Source organism: Prionailurus bengalensis, chromosome C2 (assembly GCF_016509475.1).
Source record: "Prionailurus bengalensis isolate Pbe53 chromosome C2, Fcat_Pben_1.1_paternal_pri, whole genome shotgun sequence".
NCBI classification, from domain to species: domain Eukaryota; kingdom Metazoa; phylum Chordata; class Mammalia; order Carnivora; family Felidae; genus Prionailurus; species Prionailurus bengalensis.
The window spans coordinates 113270952-113294810 of record NC_057350.1 but is presented as its reverse complement, the minus strand read 5'-3'; the positions used below and the strand labels follow the sequence as shown (position 1 = coordinate 113294810).

At 34.4% G+C, this 23859-nt stretch overlaps 1 protein-coding gene across 1 annotated transcript; it reads left to right on the top strand.

Moving 5' to 3' along the window:
- The first annotated feature begins 4249 nt into the window (after positions 1-4249).
- AADAC (arylacetamide deacetylase) lies at positions 4250-23030 on the top strand. The gene is given in 7 exon segments (XM_043595111.1): positions 4250-4620; positions 10793-10972; positions 10974-11016; positions 13278-13347; positions 14421-14592; positions 22069-22389; positions 22391-23030. Coding segments are annotated over 7 exon segments (1212 nt in total). The 5' UTR covers positions 4250-4470; the 3' UTR covers positions 22667-23030.
- Positions 23031-23859: the final 829 nt, after the last annotated feature.

Sequence of the window (23859 nt, the reverse complement as noted above, 5' to 3'; positions counted from 1 at the left end):
AAACACTTAGAAACAAGCTAATACATATTCATGATACTTTAAGTGGTTAGTAGAAAAGAGGTTGTCCAAACTAGAGAGCTTCTGTTTTCTTGGTGTCCAAACTACTTTGGCAAGTTTAAGGAAGATTTTTTGAAGCTTTTTTTTCTGTAATAACGTATTCTCAGTTAAAAACATTTGACTGATATACAATTTCATATTTCCCAATCACTTATCCAGATTTTCACTTTCATCAGCTGGGTTAAGTTTTCAACGTCCTACTCCTATTAAATCTAAGTTAGAACTGTTTAACTAAGAGTGTTTTCATAGAGGTAGAACAATATAAAATAGTGCTTCTTAATTTTTTTTAACATTTATTCATTTTTGAGAGACAGAGACAGAGCACAAGCAGGGGTGGGGCAGATAGAGATGGAGACCCAGAATCCTAAGTAGGCTCCAGGCTCTGAGCTATTAGCTCAGAGCCTGATGGTGGGCTCCAACCCACAAACCATGAAATCATGACCTGAGCCAAAGTCGGACGCTTAACTGACTGAGCCACCCAGCTGCCCATAAAATAGTGATTCTTCATATAAGCTCTGGGAGGAAGGGCCATGACAGAATCATTTAAGAGGTTTTTAAAAGAATCTCTGTGTTACTCTCTTCCCAAAACACTGCACCATTAAGGGTTTGATGCTTTGTTCAAGGGGTACTTGACTGTTTCAGTTGCATATAACCCCCACTGTGAATCATCATTACTAATGGAATGATATTCCTTAACTCTTTTGAGGGTAGAAGAGCGTAGGAAACCACTGAAGTAAAAGAAAGAGCAGAAGTTTTGTTGTCAGACATATCTAGTTTTAGATCCTGGTTCTTGGTAGGAGAGTCAAAAACTAGGAATCACTGTGTTTGTTTAACAAATCCTTTACTCTGTGACCACGGGCAAAGTCCTTATTCCTCCCTGTTCCTCAACTTTCTCATTAGTAAGAATTGGTAAAATAATGCACAACTCATAAAATATTTGTAAAAATTGAATGAAGAAATTTTTTAAAACTCATGCCGCAGAACCTGGCACATTGATAGGCACTCTTCAAATATTACTTCCTTTTGTGCTGGGTCTCAAATAGTCTTTTAATTCTGTCTCCTACTCTTTCCAAGTGAATACACATAAATAGAACATTTTTCAAAAGATAACTTTATTGCCAGACAACACTACACATGACAGAAAGAAATTGCACTGTATAGTTTTCTGAGGGGAAAAAGTCAAAGTTTTAAGTGCTAGAAAGGAAAAGAAGAAAGAATGGCTGATGGAGGTAATGGTAACTAATGATTGAAGATTGAAAATGAGCTCAAAGGCTAGGGGAAATGAATCCATAGGTCTGTACACTATTGGTTAACCAAGTCTCATTATTCTTTGGCCTGGAAAAAATCTCTACTTACATTCATCTGACTTAGCAAGTTTATTAAGATCATGGTTCTTTCAGAGCACTAATGCAAGAGCAGTTGATGTAAAATGCAGTTTTTAGTGAGTAATGCTACAAATCCAAAATTTTCATTTATACTCCTTCTTTCTATGTGGGAATCCCATTGGTAATGCAGAAGGAGGGGCTCATCCAACTTCTAGATGGTAAACAAACACATACACCCAAAGTCCAGCTGCTATGGATCAGTGCAGTTAATCAACAGCAAATTGAACAAAATGCAGTCAGCCATAATTGCATATTAATTAAGACAAAACTTGTATTGGGGCGCCTGGGTGGCGCAGTCGGTTAAGTGTCCGACTTCAGCCAGGTCACGATCTCGCGGTCCGTGAGTTCGAGCCCCGCGTCAGGCTCTGGGCTGATGGCTCGGAGCCTGGAGCCTGTTTCCCATTCTGTGTCTCCCTCTCTCTCTGCCCCTCCCCCGTTCATGCTCTGTCTCTCTCTGTCCCAAAAATAAATAAACGTTGAAAAAAAAATTAAAAAAAAAAGATAAAACTTGTATAAAAGAATAGTTATATGTTAAATTGAGAAATTTCTCTTAAAAATTGTATTTACTAAATCTCCTTCATTACTTTACTAAATAAAGGACTCTTTATTTGAAAAGAATTTTAGCTGGAAAGTATTACTTTCTCTAACTTACCAACCCATTACCCTTACCCAAACACGTGTCTCAGTGTAACCTTTGCCATAAACCTTTATAATTTGCATATTTGTAGCTCTTGTATTTATCTTGTTTCATAAAAGATTTCAAAATTTATAGAATTCCTTTAGCACCTTCCTCTTTTCAAGGCAGGGGCTGTTGATGTGTACATATGTGCCCCCACAATATGAGCTCTTTGAAATCAGAAAACGTATTTCATTTTGGCTTTCCCAGCAACTAACACCATGTCAGTCACATTGAATGAAGACAGCTACATTGATGCTGGATGCTGGTATAGGATTTGAATGGGACTTGACAGAATGGAGCTTAGAAAGCTAATCATGAGCAAGTCAAAGAATCCCTGATCAGTATTAGTTGATGTTTAGGACCACTGTTAGATTTTCTTCCTAGGATTTCAATATAAATTGTAGAAATATGAAATTATCATGGGAGGCTTTCTATGAAGAAAAAATCAAATCACATGATTTATTAATTCTCATTAATATTTTGATTTTGTCTTGTTTTACTTAAACTCTATAGATACGATTTTCTGTCAAGATGGACAGTAAACAGACTTGAAGTGTTATCAAGTAATTGAAGTATTGATTATACTTTAGTCCACATGCCCTGTATATCAAAATCCTCTCAACTTTATTGAAGGATTTATTATGTCCAAAATAAATCTGTGTCCCAGATGAACTAAGTATGGGAAGAGAAGCTGATGTCAGTGCCTTCCCTGGGTGTGGCTAGATAAGACAGATACAAGTAGGTAAAAAAGGATCTAAGTCCTAGAAGTTCAAGAATATTTTGAATAAAATTAACAGTGACACTACATGGACATGACCAGCTCCTATGGATTTCCCCTTCTCGTTAATTTGCAGAGTTAAGAATAAAGACCTCAGAGCCTGAGGATCTAGGCTAAAATGATAGCTTTGGAAATATATAATGAAGTGATCTTGGGAAAGAACGAAACTTTTCATAGTCTTAGTTCTTACATTCCAGTGTTGATATGAGAGCTAAGTAATATAATATATTTAAAGTGATATGGGGATTATGTCACATATTTTAAACTTGGCATGAAATTTACTTGCTCCACAAGAAAATGCTTCTGGAGTTTGAGCACTTAAACTCTTGGGTCCCTTAGCAATCCAAACTACTTACATTTTGTGATCCTACCATTTTAAAAGATGGTTTGAGAGAGGGAGTCAAACTGTAAGAGAATCTTAACTCTGGAGAACAAACTGAGAGTTGCTAGAGGGAGGTGGGCGTTAAGGAGGGCACTTGTGATGAGCACTGGGTGTCATATGTAAGGGATGAATCACTGAATTCTACTCCTGAAACCAGTACTACACTATATGTTAACTAATTTGAGTTTTAATAAAATCTTGGAAGCAAAACAAAAACAAATGTTTTCCAGGTCTTTGGATCTTACTTAACTACTTCTGTCTGAAAATGACAAATGACTTTCTATCAGGTCCTTTTTACCAGCACTAGCCCCATAACCTCACTTAACCTCAAGAGAAGGGATCTAAATATTACAGGGGTATTTAGTGAACAATAAGTGTCTCTAACACTGCTACTTGATTTTGTATGACCTTGACAAGTTACTTAATCTTCTTAATTTCAGGTATTTATCTGTAATCTGAGACTAATTGAAGGCTGGGACAAGTGAGGTTTTAATGCGCACTCTTAAGAGGACTCTGTACTGATTTCACTCCATACTGTTGACCTTGCACAAGTTTCTGAACTTTGTCTCAGTTTCTCTCTCTCTGTCTCGTGACAATACTTTTGAACTTTAAATAAGTTTTAATTGTTTTAGTACACTTTCTTGGATCAGAGTAAGTAGTCAAAAACTGTTAGCTCTCTCCATGATTATTATATAATTTTAACATGATTATTATTCACTGGTAATTTTAATTGTAGCAAGACAATAAAAGTAATACAAAATACATATGACCATATCTATATTACTTTGTAAAAGCTCTCAATACTTTTCAAATATTTGTTGGTTCTCCCCAACTCTGAGATTTGTTATTTGAAGCATATACTGAGTTTGTTATATTTGATCATGGCCTATTCTTTAGTAGTTACTACACCTAGTAACTGTGCAATACATGTTTGTTTACTGACTTGACTAGCAACATAATAAAGGCTGTTGGATATGATAAAATTTGCAACAGAAGAGTTCTTTGTACTTGTTACTAAGTTTAATAAGTAAACTTAGTAATAGGACAGCCAATGAAATGACAGACTAAGCAGTGGAATTTGTGTTCAGGAAGTTAGATGACACTTTATGAGGGTGCCAAAACGTGGGTGTAATTTTCAGCCACTGAATATTTCAAGTGTATTTGCCGTGTCACCAAGTCAAAAGAGCAGATGAGAACCATCATGGGAAGAAAGACCATTTTACTTCTGATTATGGGGGTTCTTGGGGCATATTATGTTTATATACCTGTCCCAGATAACATTGAGGAGCCATGGAAACTAATGTTGGTTAACACATATATGAAAACTTTAACAGATTTGGTAGTTATAGAGCTTTATTGACTGACTATTTAACAGTTTAATCAGGAGAAAGTATTTGTATTATTGTTATTTAAAAAAAATTTCTGTCTTGGAAATTTTGTTCGTAAAACTGGCTTGCTGATTTTAGAAACTTTTTTTTTAATTTTAACTATTCCTTAATGCAGACCCCTATAGAATAAATATGAAGGAAGTAGTCAAGTAGCTTTAACTTTAAATATTAAAAGACAAATGTAATCTTTTAAATATTAAAAGACAGGAAGACATAAAGACAAAAAGTCATATTATGAGTTTCATGGCATGAATCCTGCCCAAATGAAGCACTTTGAAGTGTGAACTTCAGAAACAGTAAGATTGACTAGCGCTGTGATTAGTTACAGAATTCTGTGCAATAACCTTGTATTTAAGCATGCAAATGCATTCATACTGAAATATCTGTAAACAAGTCAGCTGGTAAAAAGCCAAAGGAAACTGGATGTACATGATTTCCAGTTGTAAAGCATCACCTGCTAAGGTAACAGGGCAACTGGCTGCCCTCTCCAGTGTCTCCAGTTGCCCCTCAAAGACTTGTGGTTCTTTTCTAGTAAGGCTCATTATGTGAAATTGAAGCTTTTTTTTTTTAATCTCCTTTAAACATCTTGTAGCAAACTGCCTTCTGGAGCAAAAAACAAAAAAAAATTAGAATAATAATAATTTGAGAACAGTTAACCTGTGTATTAAACACTTGCCTCATTATCTCTTTCCTTGAATTTTTAAAGGTGTTCTTAAATATCTCTTCTGGCATTAATGTAGCTCTGAATAAGTGCAAGACTTGTCTTTTTTTCATTTTATTAGTGATTTGATCATTTGTAGTAATTTTGTTAGCAAGTATGTTGTTGGATTTGGGTCAGTTTCACTGGAGTATAGCTTCAACTCTTTATCTTTTATAAGTTATTCTTGAATTTTATTTAAAATATTTATTTTGGTCTATAGTTTTGTTTTCTTTTATTATTTAGATTAATTTTGTATGTATATACACATATATACACATGTAAATACATACACGATCCTCTCTGTATGTCTTCAAAAATGGTGTCATTTTCCCTCCTAGTACTTTTTAATCTTTTTCTACATTTTTTCTTCCTTTTGATTTTCTCATTTCTATCGTATATAATACCTTGTGTTACTTTCAACTTAGTGTTTATTTCTGAAATTATTTTGTCTTTCATTATATATTCCTCTTCTAAGTTCTACCAGTACCAGTGTTTAGTCACCTCCTTGTGTTGACTAGTGATCACCACCAAATTTGTCCATGTCTTCTATGAATATGTATATTTCTCCTTTGTGATATTTCTTCATACCATTCTTCTTAAAATCCATTCTGCAATACTGTGTAGTATATCATCCACTTTGTAGCAATTTTTTTTTCTAATTTGTTTTCTTCATGAGTTGGAAGCTGTTTGAATAGTAATTCAAACTTTTAATAATTCAATGATGAAGAAAAATGGAAGTCACTGAATATAATCACCTGTCAACTTGTCTGTGATGTAGCATTGTCTCCTGGAATCGAAATATCCAATATAATTAACCAAAATGCCAACTTTGATAGATGGCTCAGCATCACCTTGAAAGGACTTGGAGGTTGCATCTCGTCTTGGTAAGAAGTAACATTATAATCAAATAACACAACACTGTCAGCTCTATCTCCGGTTTGAGATTATAAGCATTTGTGAAAGTGTTTTCCATCATTATACCAGATTACGAGGTTTTCCTTAATTGTATTGGGACAATTTGAAGTTCCCTAGGTTTGAGACCATTTTTAAAAATGCTGGTTTTATCATCTCTGTTCTTTTCCTACATTTGGCGTTGATTCTTCTAGCCCTGCTTATTTCGTTTTGCTACTCTTTGGCCTATAAAGGATGAACATTTTGAGGCCCAATTATCTTTTTACTGTTCAAATTGCTGAATACCTACAATTGATATGCAGATCTGTAACTTGGGTGCAGCCAAAGTCATAGTACTGTTTCTTAAATTTGGATCATCAGAAATTTATTTTACTATTTTTCCTTTAGATGATAGATCTTTGGATGATAAAGATGCAAGAAATCATTTTGTCCATAAAGTGAAGGATATAAATTCCAGAGTTGGTCGGAATTTTTTTTTGTTTATAATTTGATATCTCAAATTTACATTAAAAATCCTTTTAGGGTTTAGAGTTAGTGTAAAAACAGTAAATGATTTGAGAAGATATATCCATTAACTTAATGCTCTAACTCATCAGACTTCATGAAAGGGAAGACAATTAAAGAAACTGTAAAGCCCTTCTTATTCAGTTCAGACTCCAGGGACAACGGACACTATTTTTAACATACTGATGACTTCCTAGTCTTTTGTTATACATTTATTACACTCTAGTAGGATCCAAAAGTTTGTGAGATTATAAAGTCATCTTACAAAATTTTATACCTAGTACTGTCTTATACAACATGTGACAATTACTATTTCTATAACTAAGTCCTTTTCTTTAACGTGCATAACATAGACCATTTTCTATCATTTAAAATGATATTTATTTGAACTAAACAGTCTTATATTTTGCAGATAAAATTCTTGAGTCCAGTGACTTATGTTTTGAAAGAGGGCCTTATATTTTCTGTACTTAGCTTTTATTTAAAGCCAGAGGGCCAACTAAATTCCCTCCATGCGGAAAATGTTGTGTTGATATGTACTTTATGTCATAGGTTGTAGAAATTTTAAATTTGTTAAAACTAAATAAATTAATGCTTAAACAATCTATCGCTTTTCTGTGTTAACATTTAAAATTGGCAGGCCTGATATTTATGTGATTTCTTCAGACATTTTTTGTTAATTGGTTGGAGTGTTTGTGCAAAAGTCACACCCAGCTGAAAAATGGAGAAATAACATAGAAATAAAGATGACAGAAAATGGTCTACTGGAGGTACGAGTCTCCACCCCTTGTGTAATTGTAGACAGGAGCAATTGTAGGAGACGCCCAAGTTTTGGGGGCATGGTCAGCATGTGTGGAGCTATCTGTATGCAGAGTATATCCAAAATATGGAGAAGACCTAAAGCACACTCATAGCTAGAATAATTGGCCTCCCAAAGCCTGTCAGGCATTTGCAGTTCACTCTGCATGAAGTTCTACACTTATGGCTGCGATTGTAACATGAGGGCAGTCATTTCTTGAAAGTGTATACTTTTTGTGAGTCTGACAACTGAAGTCCCTTTGGAATAGCTGCTGGGCACCAGTAAGGAGGGGGTGTTTGTTTGATGCTTAAACACACACCCAGATGTAGCATTCGTAGATTGGAAAATGCAGCTGGTCATAAAATATAACAACATTCTGCCGGACCCTGGGCCAGCCGCAAGGTGGCCAAACAGTTAGGTTTCTCTGTTTTCTCTCATACCCATCAAAGTTCTATGGATACTGAGGGATCCTTGACTGCTGCATCCACTGTCACGCTCTGTCTTCTTCAATGGGCCTTTTGCAGTGATGGTCACTAAGAGATGGCATATTGGCCAGTCAGGAGTGACATCTGCTCCAGAGTCAGACCTGGACTTCAGTCCCACATTCAGCATCGACTGCCTAGGTGGACATGAACAGAAATTTTAAACTCTCCCATCTCAATGTACTGAACTGAAAATCTGGAGTATATTACTACTTATCAGGTCTTAGTAAGAATTGAATGGGAACAAGCACAGTACCTGGCAAAAACTAAACACAGTAAATATTATTGTTATTTATATCTATCTCCATACAACTGCCTGTGTTATCACTGTATGCTTGTGATTTTATAGCCAGATAAAACCATCTGAAAAAATTTCCCAGCTGAACCTTGGCAATCCTGGATAAAATAAATATTGAAAATCATGTTCAAGTAAAATTTCTGGAAAAATACCTAAAAGTTTTATAGAGATAGAAACAGACATGGATATTGATGTGCATATAAATACAGATTTGTACATGGGCTAGGCTTAGATATTAATGAGATGTATAACTTAATATGAATATATATAGTACATTATATACATGTGAGTGCATATTTATGTGTGTGTGTGTGTGTGTGTGTGTGTGTGTGTAGCTGTTAGTATTTATCAACCTGTCATCAATCTGTTAGTTGATTTTATACTATCTTTTCTCATTTCTTTTGGTATGCTAAGATGCTAAGGTTCCACTCACTAATATATTTCTCAATGTCTTTATATAGATATCCTCTGGAGTTTGCTGAATACACAGTGTTGTGGTGGGTTATGGATTACAATAATAAATTAGATATTTATTTACAATACCAAATTAGATATTAGATATTACTATTTCCCTCAGCCTTTGGATTTCTTCCCCTCCAATAGCTGGGAAATTTGGTGCCTCATTTTCCTTAAATACTTCTACTACTGAAGCTGGTTTCTGTTGCTTCTACTAGGGGAGGTCTGGGAGGATTTGGGAGCTGAGGATGTTCAGAACCCATATAAATGTATGTAATCTACTCAGAATATCACCCACATATGAAACTTAGACCAAGCTTTTAAAATGTCTGGTGGATGGTGACTTTACCTTGCATGGCAATTCTACAGTTTACAAGATCAAACTTTGGTTCTGCTTTTAGAGCTGTTAAAGATGAGATTTCTTCTAGGGAAAGTTTGCAGAGTATCTGCTTTACTGACTGTAACTTGAACTGAAAACCTAAATAACTGAGAAAGTAATTTTTCTTTCAGTAATGTTTCAAGTTCAGTTAGTGCTTGAACTCATTATTTTCACCATAATATTTTATTGCAATAGCTACTTGATCTCTCAAAACTATCCTTTAATAAGAACTATTACAGGTGTTAATTTAATAACTTTTTTGCTACTACATTTCATGTGTGAACAGATTCTATTTTGCATTAGCAATGAAACAATTTACTAGATGTAAATCTAACCAGGTCAGTTATCTAATTCCAGCACATGTCTTAAATGGTCTCCTTTCTTGAGAACTTCTGGGCTATATTCTCTATCAATCATTGCTTTCTTACAATATAGATACTGTTATAAATATCCCAATAGGAACAGTTTGAGAATATAGAATTTGAGGTATACAACCTTTAGAGTGTGGGGTGAAGGGAAGCCACCAGTACTTGAAGCTGCTTGCATCACTGAACTGGTAATTCTCAAAAGGACAACCAGAGGTACGGAAAGCCACATAATTGTCATTGTTCACATAAATATCCATAGGGGCTCAGAGGAAATAATGGCTTTTTCTTTATTTCTACCCTATCAGTCTTACAAGAGTGCCTCTGTGTAACACAATTTAACCTGGCAAGGAGTTCTGGGAAATGTATCTCCCTGACCTACCTTTCAGGAACATGGGGATGATTTGGTGTTGAAATTAGATAATTTTGTTTATTCCCTTTGCATTTATCTTCATTAAGTGGGACAGAGGTTGAGCCAACTCTTTAATCGATCACTTAGGACCATACTCCACATGCTTCCAACGTAAGGTTGGAAAACAATTTTTTTGATTCTTGGAATTCCAACATTATAGATCATGGTTTGGCTCCCACTTACCTTTTGAGGTCCTTTTTCTTTTACACATCCCTGTAGGGACCTGACTTCCTAGCTTTACTAAGCTACCTGCATTTCTCTGATTGAAGTAGGAGTATACCTGTGTTTTTAATTTTGGCCTAGAGTGAGATTTCCTCCTTTGTCCAGCCAAACTTTGTTCTGTATCAGAGGTCACCTACTATTTGAAAACTCTTCCCTAGGTCTCACATCCAGGCAGCTAGTTTACCTTTCCATTGACCCTTGCCAAAGTTCACTGTACTTGTCTATGAGGCATGTAGTTATGCAATTATGTTGCTTTATAACTGCTTATATATATCCATTTCTCCCACTTGACTCTGAGCTTATTTAAAGTAGGGAACTTACCCTGTTGATCTTTGTGCTCAAAGTAGGAAGCCTAGAACCCACCAAGTTGTAATACCTGAATAATTCTTTACATATCTTGTTTTAAATCTAAAGCAACTATTATAGTAAAAAGTCTGAATTTCCAGTCATGGAAATTTCTAACCATGGCATTCAGATTTACCTGTGACAGTATGACACAGGACCATTGGGAGCATATAGCATACTCCTACGTGCATAAATAACATTGATATTTGCTATGTGTAACCTGGTGTGGTTCCCCCCCCACCCTTTTAGGTTCTGTTTATTGAACTATTGGGAATCAACCATGCCATGAACATTGTAATGTTCTTTATGAGCTTTCAAGAAGTCCCACCCACATCTGATGAAAATGTCACTGTGATGGAGACTACTTTCAACAATGTTCCTGTCCGCATATATATACCAAAATGAAAGCCGGAGAGACTAAGAAGAGGCTTTATTTTATATTCATGGTGGTGGTTGGTGTTTGGGGAGTGCTGGTATGTGCCCCTTGTTAGACATTGTAGTTTATCATATAACACACATTGTATTAAGATGGTGATTTCAGCATATCAAGAAGATATATTGTTAAACATCCCAGATAAGCTAACACTTCAGTTGTCTGAAATTCATTTCTTTGAGCTCTGTTAGTTTAAAGGAATTATTTTAAATCTCTTTCTTAAAGGGATAATCAATAGCCAAGGCTGTAGCAAATTTCAGAAGAAAGAAAAGTGTTTCATGAACTTAGAAATTTATTATTGAACTTGTTAATGGCAGAAATGATGGGATGTTGCAATGAAACCAAAATAGAGTACATTGAATAGTGAATGAGGAATGAGGAAATGGAGATGTAACTCTAGTCTTTCAATCAGCATAGATATGGAAAGAAATGAGAAAGGTGTTAGATGGAAAAGAAGAGTTGAGTATGAGTATTTTATCTTTATTTTATATAAAAAAGTGTATTTCAATTTTATGTATTTTTAATATTTACATAAATGTTAAATATGTAATATATATAGTGTTACTTTATATAATATAAAGTTTTATATTTTATGTATAAAAGCATGTTTTATATTTATTTTATATCTACCTGTAGGAGATCTATGAACATGTATTTAAACTCAAGGTAAAGGTGGGGGTTAATAGAAATAAGTTGTAGAAAAGGGGAGGGGGCTGGAGGATGGAATGAGGTTTGCCTGATCTAGAAGATATGAGATGAAATTGGACTTAGTACAGAGGAGAAGGATTGGTAACACATAGGAAGAGAAACACACTCTGCGACAAAAAGAAAAGAGGTGTTGATGGAGTGATGTAGATTGGAAACATAAATCAAAGTAGGAAAGGATGTGATCCTCTCTATGATTTTCTACAAACACAGGCAGTAAAGGCCTTAGCTGGCAATGAAGTGAGGTTTCTAAGACAAAGTGTGATAATGCCACGCCTCAGTTTGTTTCCATGAGTCCCTGTTACCCAAAGCCCTTCTTTAAAAATCTTTTCATCACAGTATTACTGAAGAATGAGAATATGCTTACCAAGAGAAAGGAACTAAGTAAGAATAAGCTTACTTAGCAATAAGCAAAATTTTGATGTTTTTTATTTTTATATTAAAAATACGTAAGAATCTATGTTCTAATCCAAAATATAAGAATGACCATTTATCTATCTATCTATCTATCTATCTACCTACCTATCTATCTATGAGAGAGGGGGTGGAGAGAGGAAGGGAGAGTGTTGGGGCAGGGCAGAGAGGGAGAGAGGAAGAGAATCCCAAGCAGGATCCATGCCCAGTCTAGACCCAGAGCCTGATTCAGGGCTCTATTTCACGACTATGAGATCATGACCTCAGCCAAAATCAAGAGTCACCTAATTAACTGAGCCACCCAGGTGCCTCAAGAATGACTTTTTTATATTAATGTTAAGTAAAAGTTGAAAACTTCGTGTGTATTTGATATTTTAAGAATATTCGGTACCTGACTTTGGAATCTCTTCTTTTCATGGCCCACATGATTTAATGTTTGTGACAACTACATATTCTGATACTTCCCCTTGTAACACTTTGTGATTTCTCCCTCCTCTCATTACTGGCAAATTCTATTTTATCTTCTTGAAATTTTCTTATCTGCAAAAGGAAGCACTTACCCAATCCCAATAGCAAATATGTGTGATTCATCCTCACTCTGCTCACAAGGCCAAAAAAGCTCCAGAAAACACATTTTTTTTTGTCTGCCTAGAACATACAAATATATAAATCAGGTTTTAGCTTTCCCTACTTCCTCTTTTCTTTAGTTTTCTCTGGCAGTTTTAATAAAACCTAATGCCATTTCCACATGACACTTTCTGTACCCCTCCATTAAAACAACTAATATTTTTTGCATTGTTACTTTTTATTTATATGCCTGGCCCTCCTTGCCCCTGTCTGTGGTAGACTGTGATTTGCTGAAAGCCAGGGGGTTAATTGTCTGTGTTTATTCTTTCACCACCTACTACTTGCTGAACGAAGGAGGAGGAGATTGATCTTAAAGAGAGTGAATTTGGCTTAAGTTATCCAGGGTGAAATGTGGGGAAGGACCAGAGAGTTGACAATGCGTATATCATAGGATCACTGAGCAGAATAATTCATGTTTTATAGCTATGATGAAATCCTAGAAATAGTTTTCCCAGAACATTTCAGTGAGGAACAAATTATAGTTATAAGCTCTGTGTTGATGGAAACACTCATCGATACACTGGTTAGTTTCTGATTTTATTTCCTTTATTTCAGCTTTGTTTAGTTATGCCTTTCTGTCAAAACAGACAGTGGATAGATTTGATGTTGTTGTCATTTCAGTCAAGTAAGAGTAGTCTTGATTTGTTAGAGTTTGGGCCAGATACCATACAGAGTAGGATGCTCTAAGCTGTCTTAGTCATTCCTTGGTTATTCTAGGGGTGTTTCAAATAAAATGGAGAAGGTGAGAATAGAGAACATGAACTTCACATGACCAGAAAAGAGTCAGAGAGAAAAGAGTTGTACAGTTAGGTCAAGCGGGGATCAAAAACAGGAAGTCAAAAAACTGTTACAATAAAATTAAACTACTGCATCTTAGGGAAAAATGACCTCTGCTGGATTTCTAGCCTACTCTTAATTAGCAAAGTAAGATGAGGGCTTCAGGGTGAGAGAATCAGGTTTAAAGGCTGGTTCTAGAATTAATTGAATAACTTTGTACCAGATAAATACCATTTTAGCTCAGTTTTCTCAGATGTAAACTGAGAGTCATATAATATTTTCTGTATCATAGAGTTGTTTTAAAGATTAAGTGCTCAAATAAATTTAAGACAATTAAGTATAGAATATTTCATGGTACAAACCTCCATTAAATGTAATTAGTAACCAAATAACGTATTGGAAAGAGGCACAATCTACTCTCAAAAAAACAGTCTACATCAATTATTAATAATAAAAAACAAAACAAATGGGAATAAATAGAAAAATGAAGAAACTGAAAAAAAAAGGATAATAGTGACTACTTGCCAACTTGATTATTAGATTGAGTTGAAATAGAATAATTCCTAATGTTTGTTTGCTGTTTATTAGTCACTAATAAAGTAAAATGATTACAAAGAAAATACCATTCTGGTAAAAATTTATTTAAGGGAAATTGTCACCTGAGTTTTTTTCCCCTAAATCTTAGCCAAGTTTTGCATTCAAGCCTTTATTTATGTAAACATGTAAAAATTTGTAAAGGCTTTTATAGCAAGCATTATCATAAGAATGACATTTGTCTTTGGATTCATAATGACCTTAAATACCAGGTTTGCTAAAGAAAATGTTTTTACTTATGATTTTAAGGGTTAGAGCATGCCCCCCACACACATTTTATTTTTTGAAAAATAATTGGCTTAACGAGCATTGTTATTCTGCCCACAGCTACAGACTAGCCCCTAAATATCACTTTCCAAATCAATTTGAAGACGTATGTAATGCATTAAAGTGGTTCTTACACCAAGATGTTCTTGATAAATATGGTGTGGATCCTGAAAGAATTGGAATTCCTGGAGACAGTGCTGGAGGGAATTTAGCTGCAGCAGTGACTCAACAGGTATGTTGCTCAGATTTTTTTTTCTAAAAATATCTTACCCTTAAATATTTATTTCAAACATTAAAATATCCATGCAAATTATGTTATGTTAATATGTTAGAAATTAGAGATTATACATAGAAATCAACATTAGAGAACATTTGTATCCTGAGTGCTTCTATTCCTACCTTCTGTCAGATTTTTAAAAAATAAAATGATAAAGTACTCTTTCCAGGTCATTGGTTTAAACATCATTAATATGTCGGCTAAGTGCTATGCTATTTTGTTATATTAGGGCTGGTATTTGTGCAATCAGCCAATGATACCAGTCACTATAGTTACAAAATCAGATTATTCCAGTATTCTTCATGGCATATACTAAAACTTACATGAAAACTATTGTTATCAGAATAATCATCTTGCCTAGAGACAAAAAATGTTAACAGGTTTATAGATACTACTTACTTGCAGAAGGAATTATAATTTTCAGATGCCAACTATTACACTATCTCTATGATATTTAGCCAAACTGGACATCTAGTTTTTAAATATTTTTAAGTTTATTTATTTATTTTGAGAGAGAGACAGAGAGAGTGAGTGCGGGAGGGGCAGATACAAAGGGAGAGAGAGAATCCCGACCAGGCTCCGCACTCACAGGGGCTGGAACTCAAGAACTATGAGATCATGACCTGAGCCAAAATCAAAAGTAAGAAGCTTAATCCACTGAGCCGCCCAGGTAATTAATGGGCATCTATTAACTATTAATTTGAAGTGATACATAATCATAATTAGTCTAATAATGAGTAAAATTGTTATTGATACTGGTTATCTGACCTAAATATTAAACCAGGCACCAGTGGCATAGAAGAAATGTTCTTATATGAAAAAAAAATTACTTATAGATTTAAAAATGAATATCTGCAATTCAATAACTAACTCTAATTATAAATATTGCTCATAAATTTATTATGCAATCAAACAAAACTTGCTCTTGATTTTGTTGATTATTCATTTCTATACACATTTTAAAGTATATAAGTTTGGCTATTGATACCTTCAGAATAACCTTCTTATGATTTGTAGTCAAAGGAAAGATACAAATTTTGTGATTTTTATAAAAAAAAACTGCAGAACAGAGTTTCTGCTACTTCCCAGAAATTTACTTCCCTACTGCCTACTCATTGTCACTCTGAGAGGCATCTTGATGCAGTACAAAGGGTATATCAGAAGACATGGATTTTTGGAGATAATTTCTTTTTATCATGTCGCATAATGAGCCCTTTCTCTTATGTAGTTCAGGCTTCTACAGTGGTGAACCAATCAATTCTGACCCATAATTATTAAAATATAATATTCTGGAGAGCATTAAACTGCTAATAACATATGAAAGATTTCCAGGCCAAAAAAATTGTTTTTAATTATTTTAAGTTTATTTATTTTGAGAGAGAAATAGAGTGAGCAGGGGAGGGGCAGAGACAGAAGAGAGAGAGAGAATCTCAAACAGGTTCCACACTGTCAGCACAGAGCCCTATGTGGGGCTTGAACTCACAAACTGTGAGATCATGACCTGATCCAAAATCAAGAGTCGGGCACTTAACTGACTGAGCCACCCAGGTGCCCCTAGGCCAAAAAGTTTTTTAAAGGATATGGGAAAAAAAAACACATGCAAAGATAACCTATCACTCAATGTCTCTCTGCTCTAATGGCATATGTGAATCAAAAGAAAACTACTCAACCAAGATGAGCTAGAGAGTTGCAGTCAAATTCCAGGGCCCTCCAAAAAACAGGGACACTTATGAAGTACTTCTGACTTTAAGTGAGGCTCTAAAGAGGTATGGTCTCATTGTCAGGGGGAGCATGATACAAAACAAACCATGTGCATTTAGAGTCTTGCTTTGTATCACCTGAATGGTTGTGGGAAATCTGTCCTTGAACTTAAATTAAATTGATGAGCAGTTGATATTCAAGTATACTTAACAGTATATAAAAATCCTCCCTGAAGAAATATAGTATTGTAATAGACTTCAAATTATTCCTGCAAAAATTTTTCAAAATCAGCAGCCAGCACAGAATAAAACATATCCAAGCAAAGAAGTAAACAAGAAGCCATGAAGGGAAGCAAGCAGAATCAACAGACAAAAGAAAGACACTTTACAAAATTCAGATACTGCAATTATCAGCCACAGAATATAAAGTAACTATCCAAGTTTCTTCAATTAATTCACAACCATGATTGCAAATTTTGGCATAAAAGTAGAATTTTGAAAAACAAACAAAAGTCCAAAACTAAAAAAATAAAATCAACAAAATTAAAATTTTATAAATTGTTTAAGTGGTTACACAAGCTGTAGATATCATTTACAAGCTAAAAGATGGGCCATATGACTCATGGATGACTATGCACAATGAAGCATGGAAGCCCAGAAAGACAGAAAATACAGTAGAGAAGATAAGAAATATAGCAGATACAGCCTGAAAATCCACTAGCCTTTTAAATGTTATTCCAGAAACAGAGGGGAAAGAATGGGAGAGAAAGGAAGATTTAAGAATACAAAAATATTAGAGCATTTTGCAGAGCTGATGAAAGATGTCAAGATACAGATAACAGAAGCTCCATGAACCTTAAACATACTTTTTTAAGAGGTTAAAATTAAATAAATAGCTAGAGATAAATGTATACATAGATATACAGACAACAAGGCAAATGTGTTGACAATCAATAACCCAAGATACAACAGAAAGAAATAGAGGGGCTCCTGGCTGGCTCATTCGGTAAAGCATGCAACTCTTGATCTCAGGGTTGTGAGTATGTTGGGTGTAAAATTACTTAAAAATTTTTTTTAAACCTAAAACAAAAGAAAGAAAGAAAATCTTAGAGAAAAAAGGGTATCTTCACAGAAGTACAAGTCATACTGACAGCTTACTTCTCAATAGCGAGAATGTAAGTTCTAAGTCAGTGGAATATCATCAAAGTGCAACACAAAATTACCGTTAACCAAATTCTTTCATGCAAAAAAATATTACCTAAGAATAAAGGAGAAATAAAGGCATATTCAGATAAACAAAACTAATAGAGCTGCTATTAATGAAACACACTAAAAGGTGGTTTAAATAAGTGTTTCAGACAGAATGAAAATGCAGATAAAAGTTTATAATACAGGAAGAAGCAAGGAGCAATAATGTGGCAAGATGTAGGTAAATCTTTTTTTTTTTAAGATGTAGGTAAATCTTAAACTTGGAAAGTTTAAAATAATAAGATATATAAAATTAAAATATGAGAAAAACAAATCATAATTTCAAGAGTGGAGGAGAGGATAGATTTTAAGTCTTCCAAGCTCTTTTGATTGTCTAAGAAGAAATAAATGATAGATCTTTCATAATTTCATTTGTTTTTGAGAGGTTAAGAATACACCTTATGGGGCGCCTGGGTGGCGTAGTCGGTTAAGCGTCCAACTTCAGCCAGGTCACGATCTCGCGGTCCGTGAGTTCGAGCCCCGCGTCAGGCTCTGGGCTGATGGCTCAGAGCCTGGAGCCTGTTTCCGATTCCGTGTGTCCCTCTCTCTCTGCCCCTCCCCCGTTCATGCTCTGTCTCTCTCTGTCCCAAAAATAAAAATAAATAAATAAATAAAACGTTGAAAAAAAAGAATACACCTTATAATTCTTAGGATAATCATTTAATGAATACAAATAGGGAGGAACCTGGGTGGCTCAGTCAGTTTAGTGTCTGACTCTTAATTTCAACTCACATCATGATCCCAGAGTTGTGGGATCCAGCCCCGCATCAAGCTCATGGAGTCTGCTTAACATTCTCTCTCTCTCAGGGGTACCTGTGGCTCAGTCAGCTGACTGTACAACGTCAGCTCAGGTCATGATCTCACAGTTCACAGGTTCAAGCCCCGCGCTGGGCTCTGTGTTGATAGCTCAGAGCCTGGAGCCTGCTTCAGATTCCCTGTCTCCCTCTGTCTCTACTCCTCCCCAATTCGGGCTCTGTCTCTGTCTCTGTCTCTCTCGCTCAAAAATAAATAAACATCAAAAAATTTTTTAAAAAAGCGTTCTCTCTCTCCATCTGCCCCTCTCCCCTGTTCACTCTGTCTCAAAATCAGTTAATCAATTAATAGAAAAGGGGTATAACTTGTAAACTATTACAGGAAAAAAATAGAATAATGAAAAGGTCAACCAATCTGAAAGAAGTCAAAAGTAGAAAAGAAGGAGGATTCACAAAATAAAGTGGTAGATTAAAATCAATTATTTTAATAATTACAGTAAAGATTAGCGGTCTAAATAATCTGGTTGTAGGACCAATATTGTCAGATTAAAAACATAAGTAAGCAGAAAATTTGAAAGTAAATGGTTGGAATATGTGTATCTGGAAATAACATCTAAAAGCATTGCTGCCAGGTTAAGAAGATCGCATCATTACAGAAAAGGTTAAACCATCGAGAAAATATACCAACTCTGAATCTGTATGGATTTAGTAACATGGTCTTAAATATATGAAGAAAATATTAACAGAACTACAGGGAAAAACACAAATGTTCGGAACCACAATGAGAGATTTAAAAAGAACTCTTTCAGTAATTAAGAGAAACAGTCAAAAATAACAAGTGTATAGAGGACTGGAATAATGATTCATACATTTAACTCAAGGGACCTGTAAAGAACAGGGAAGAAAGCAAGTACCTGTGATCATTTTTAAAAATTGACCAAGTACTGGTCCGTAAAGCAAGACTCAAAAAATCACCGAATTTAAATCACACCTTTTGGACTCTTAACCACAGTGCAAAAATGTGGGAAATCAATAAGAAAAAGACCAACAAGAAAACATCCTTCTTTTTATGGAAATTTAAAAAAATACAGTAATTACCTATGGGCCAGTATTTAATAGAATATATATCTTGTATATATTTTCCCCACAGTTAGAACAAATGTATAGGAATTGTATTTTAAAAGCATATGTTTGAAAAGAAGAAAGGCTAGAATAAACATTTGACTCAAGAAATCAAAGAAAAAAATAGAAGGAAGATGATAATAATAATAACAGAAATTATGATATTCAAAATCAAGCTTACAGTAAATGTGAACAAAAAGCAAAAAGTTAATTCTTTGAAAGGACTAATAAAAAATTTAAATCTCTGGAAAGACACATGAGGAAGAACAAAGTCAGTCATAATAATGTCAGGATTGAAAAAGGGACAATTCTGCAGTCCCTAAAATATGAAAATGAACTAGCCGTCAATGAGTTCAGAATGAACATTGTAATCTTTAAAAGAGAAATTTGGAAAAACTTTAAAGTAAAAATGATATTTCATAATATTTAAATCCAATAGGCAAATTCCAAGAAAAATATAACTTTCAAAACAGAAGAAGAAATGAAAATCTGAGATATTTTATAATCATTACATTAAATCAATAATTAAAAAATTATACTGCTAAGAAACTTTACTGGAAATTTACAGCGAATATCAGAAAGAAACCACTCCAAATAAATACAAAATAGTCCAGAGAATAGGAAAAGAGTGTGCAATCTTTAATTATCTTCAGAGAAGCATTGTTTATGTTATATCTGACATAAGGAAAACAGTGGGCCAATCACATTCAGCAAATGAAGATATTACCATCATGAATAAAGTTTTAGAAAAATATACATATACCACATACATATTTACCATGACCAAGTTGCTAATAATGCAAGGAAAAGTATATTTTACAAAAATAAGTGAATTTTACCACATTAATAAAGGAAGCAGAATTATACTAGATGCAGAAAAAACATTTAGTAAAAGTCACAGTAACAATTATTGGTTCACTAGGAATAGATGGAACATCCTTAAACAGGTAAACTACATTGATTAAATGTGTACAAATGGTATAATTTTAAAGAAATACACAGAACTATATACCATAAAATGGGGGAAGAGGAGGAAATGGGAGTGCAGTCCTTTTGGGGAGGAAGAGGGTATGTGGTCAATTCAGGGTATATGATAAACTCCCTGGCCCTTGAACATAGTTACATTTAAATTTCTGTCTTACAAGGCTATATATTTGATTTTATATGTATTATATTTAGCTACAAAGGCAATTTGCTTTTAATATGCATGTTCAAAGATTTTGGCTACCTACCTGTAAAGTTGAATTTATTGGTCAAATATAAAATAGTTTTGTATCTTTTCTTAATTCAATCAGCTACCTCTTAGCTACCTGTTTAATGATTACCACACATCTGCTAATGTAAACAGTGTTCTTCATACTAGATGGTGAGCTAAATGGAATGTAAACTTATCTGAGACAAAACACTGAAATGATTATTTAACTTCAGTACATATTTTTTTACATAAAACAATTATTTTTACATAACACAATATGGTAATGGACTTATAAATATATTTTACAAACTATAATTACTAACTGTGCTTTAAATGCAATGAAATAAACAGTGCTGCCATTTGCTGTTGCTAGTATGTAAGTCTGTGTGTGTGTGTGTAAAATGTTATATTTATACCAAATGAAAAAAGGTCAGAATGCTTTCCTTTTTCAACTCTATATTAAATTTTTAGAAATAGACTTCAATTTAAACATTATACTTTACTCTGAGGAGCATAAGAGCACATGTGGCTTCAATAATTACTACTTGTGACCTATGCTAACAGATCTCAAGGTTTTGTATACATCAGAATCACCTGAAAGACTTGTTAAAACATAAATTGCTGGTCCCTCCCTACTTGAGTCAGTGTGTCTGGGTGAGGACCCAAGAATTTGAATTTCTAATAAATCCTCAGCTGATGCAGATGCTAGTGGTCCAGGGACCACACTTTGAGAAGCTAATCTATAAGACACAGTGGGTCATTCCAACTTGCAGGACCAAGTAAATGTACACAAAAACATCTGCTAAACTTTAGTGCTCAATGTTACTGGTCTCCAAATATTTTTGATCATGTGTCCTATTAATAAAAGAAACATCTAGTATACCCCCACAAATATATGCATATTAATTTATAGATAAATTTGTGTTAATGCACTAATGTAATTTGAATATTTTAAAAGCATAAATATTCAAATGAATTAGACTTTTGCCTAAGATTCATGTGTTTTGTATCAGAGCCAAATTAGAATGTTAGTTAGATGATCTTTCCTTTAAATGTTAAGGCCTATTGATATCATAATATATGTACATACTTGTTTTACTTAAAAAATGTTTCCTCTGATTGCCATTCTTAGTTGTCAGGGTAGATATTTTGCTTTTTAATCACATATTAGATGATCTCTTTCCCCACTCATGAGGAAAGTTGTACAAATCATTTTGTTTATATTCACACTATTTAAGACACGTAGTCTTCAATATAATATTGAAAATTGGAAAGTTCTTTGAGATCTATTTTTTGTTGTTTCTGATTATCTTTTTGAGATTCTGGATTTATCCTATATCCACCTACTGTTTGTAAATAAAAATATTTTTAAATAAAAATTATTATCTGAGCAACTTATTTAAATTATTTTCAGCTCATAGATGACTCGGATGTCAAGATCAAACTCAAGACCCAGTCTTTAATTTATCCTGCTCTTCAGACTCTTGATATGGATTTACCATCATATTGGGAAAATTCACACTTTCCACCTCTGCCCAAATCACTGATGGTCAGGTTCTGGAGTGAATACTTTACCACAGACAAATCACTTGCAAAAGCTATGCTCTTCAAGCAACGTGTACCAGTGGAATCAAGCCATCTGTTCAAATTTATTAATTGGAGTTCTTTGCTCCCTGAGAAGTTTAAGAAAGGGCACTTTTATAACAGTCCAACTTATGGTAGTTCTGAGTTGGCTAAAAAAATATCCAGGATTTCTTGATGTGAGGGCATCCCCCTTGTTAGCTGATGACAACAAATTGCGAAGTTTATCCTTGACCTATGTCATCACCTGTCAATATGATGTCTTAAGAGATGATGGAATCATGTATGTCACCTGACTTCAGAATGCTGGAGTTCAGGTGACCCATAACCATATTGAGGATGGATTCCATGGAGCACTTTCCAATTATGCACTTAAAATTACACATAGAGTAGAAAATCAGTATATGAGTTGGCTAAGTGAAAATCCATAGTAAAAATCTGAGGAGGGGTTCATAAAATATATATAAGCCCCAGAATAGGAAACAACTTAGAATCAAAGGTTATGTTTGGATTGATGTTTATCATCTGTGACCTTTCTAAAGTCTTCATAGCCATCATGTTGTTTGTTTTTTAACTCAGGGAGTTCTCTATTTCTTGTCCTAAGTGTTGTTTATTCACTTCTGTACCTTAGAAAATATTTACTTTCCTGTATATTCTTTTCTTGCTGCTGTTACTCATTTCTTTAGCTCTAATTCACAGCTCTAGTTTTTTTTTGTTTTTTGTTTTTAATATTTATTTTATTTTTGAGAGACAGAGCATGAGCAAGGGAGAAGCAGAGAGAGAGAGGGAGACAGCACAGCTTCACCTGAGCCAAAGTTGGATGCTTAACCTGACTGAGCCATCCAGGTACCCCACAGCTCTAGTTTTTTGATTGCCTGACAGTATTACTATTGAGAAGAAAGCTTCAACACATCTGGCTTGTGAAATGCCAGAGCTTCAACTGACATGGGTTTAGGGCCTTGAAATGCTGCCTTGTAGGCACTAAGACAGTTAAATAATACCATTTCAAAAAGGAGAGCTTTTTCAATGCTAAAAATACAGGATTTTTCTAATCTATGAAATTATAAAATAAACTTACAGAAGTTTATATATTCAGCTTTGTCTTCAATAGTGTAGTAGCCAAAATGTCTGAAGAAAACCTTAAAGTACATACACCTCAACCTGCTGCATGAAATAAATAACAAATCTTTACAAATCATGAATGGTTGAGTGAAAAGTAGAGGAATGTTCAGGGGCAAAAACGTTAAGAAGGTGCAAACCCAGATTCCTACCTGAGATTTATCTCTGACATTATAAGTGACACCTACCTCTATCAGGTGGCCTGAGGTGGTGGGAGATACTTGCAACATCGCCCAATGATAGGCAAATAATTTTCTTTAATCAGGCAGTTCTTAAATCTATAATCCTGTCTTAAAGTGTAGATTTTATTATTATTATAGTATGGTGAGGCAAACAGATCAGGAGGTGACTCTCGTTGGAAAGTTTGTTACTCACAGGTGGCCAGAGGCATGAGTATGATACTTCATGAGGGGACCACATGGGGAAGCCCCAGAGTTGGTCTGAAGGCAGAGAGAGCAAGGGGAAATGTGAGTGAAAAACTCTTGTGGTTTCCACAGGAATAGGC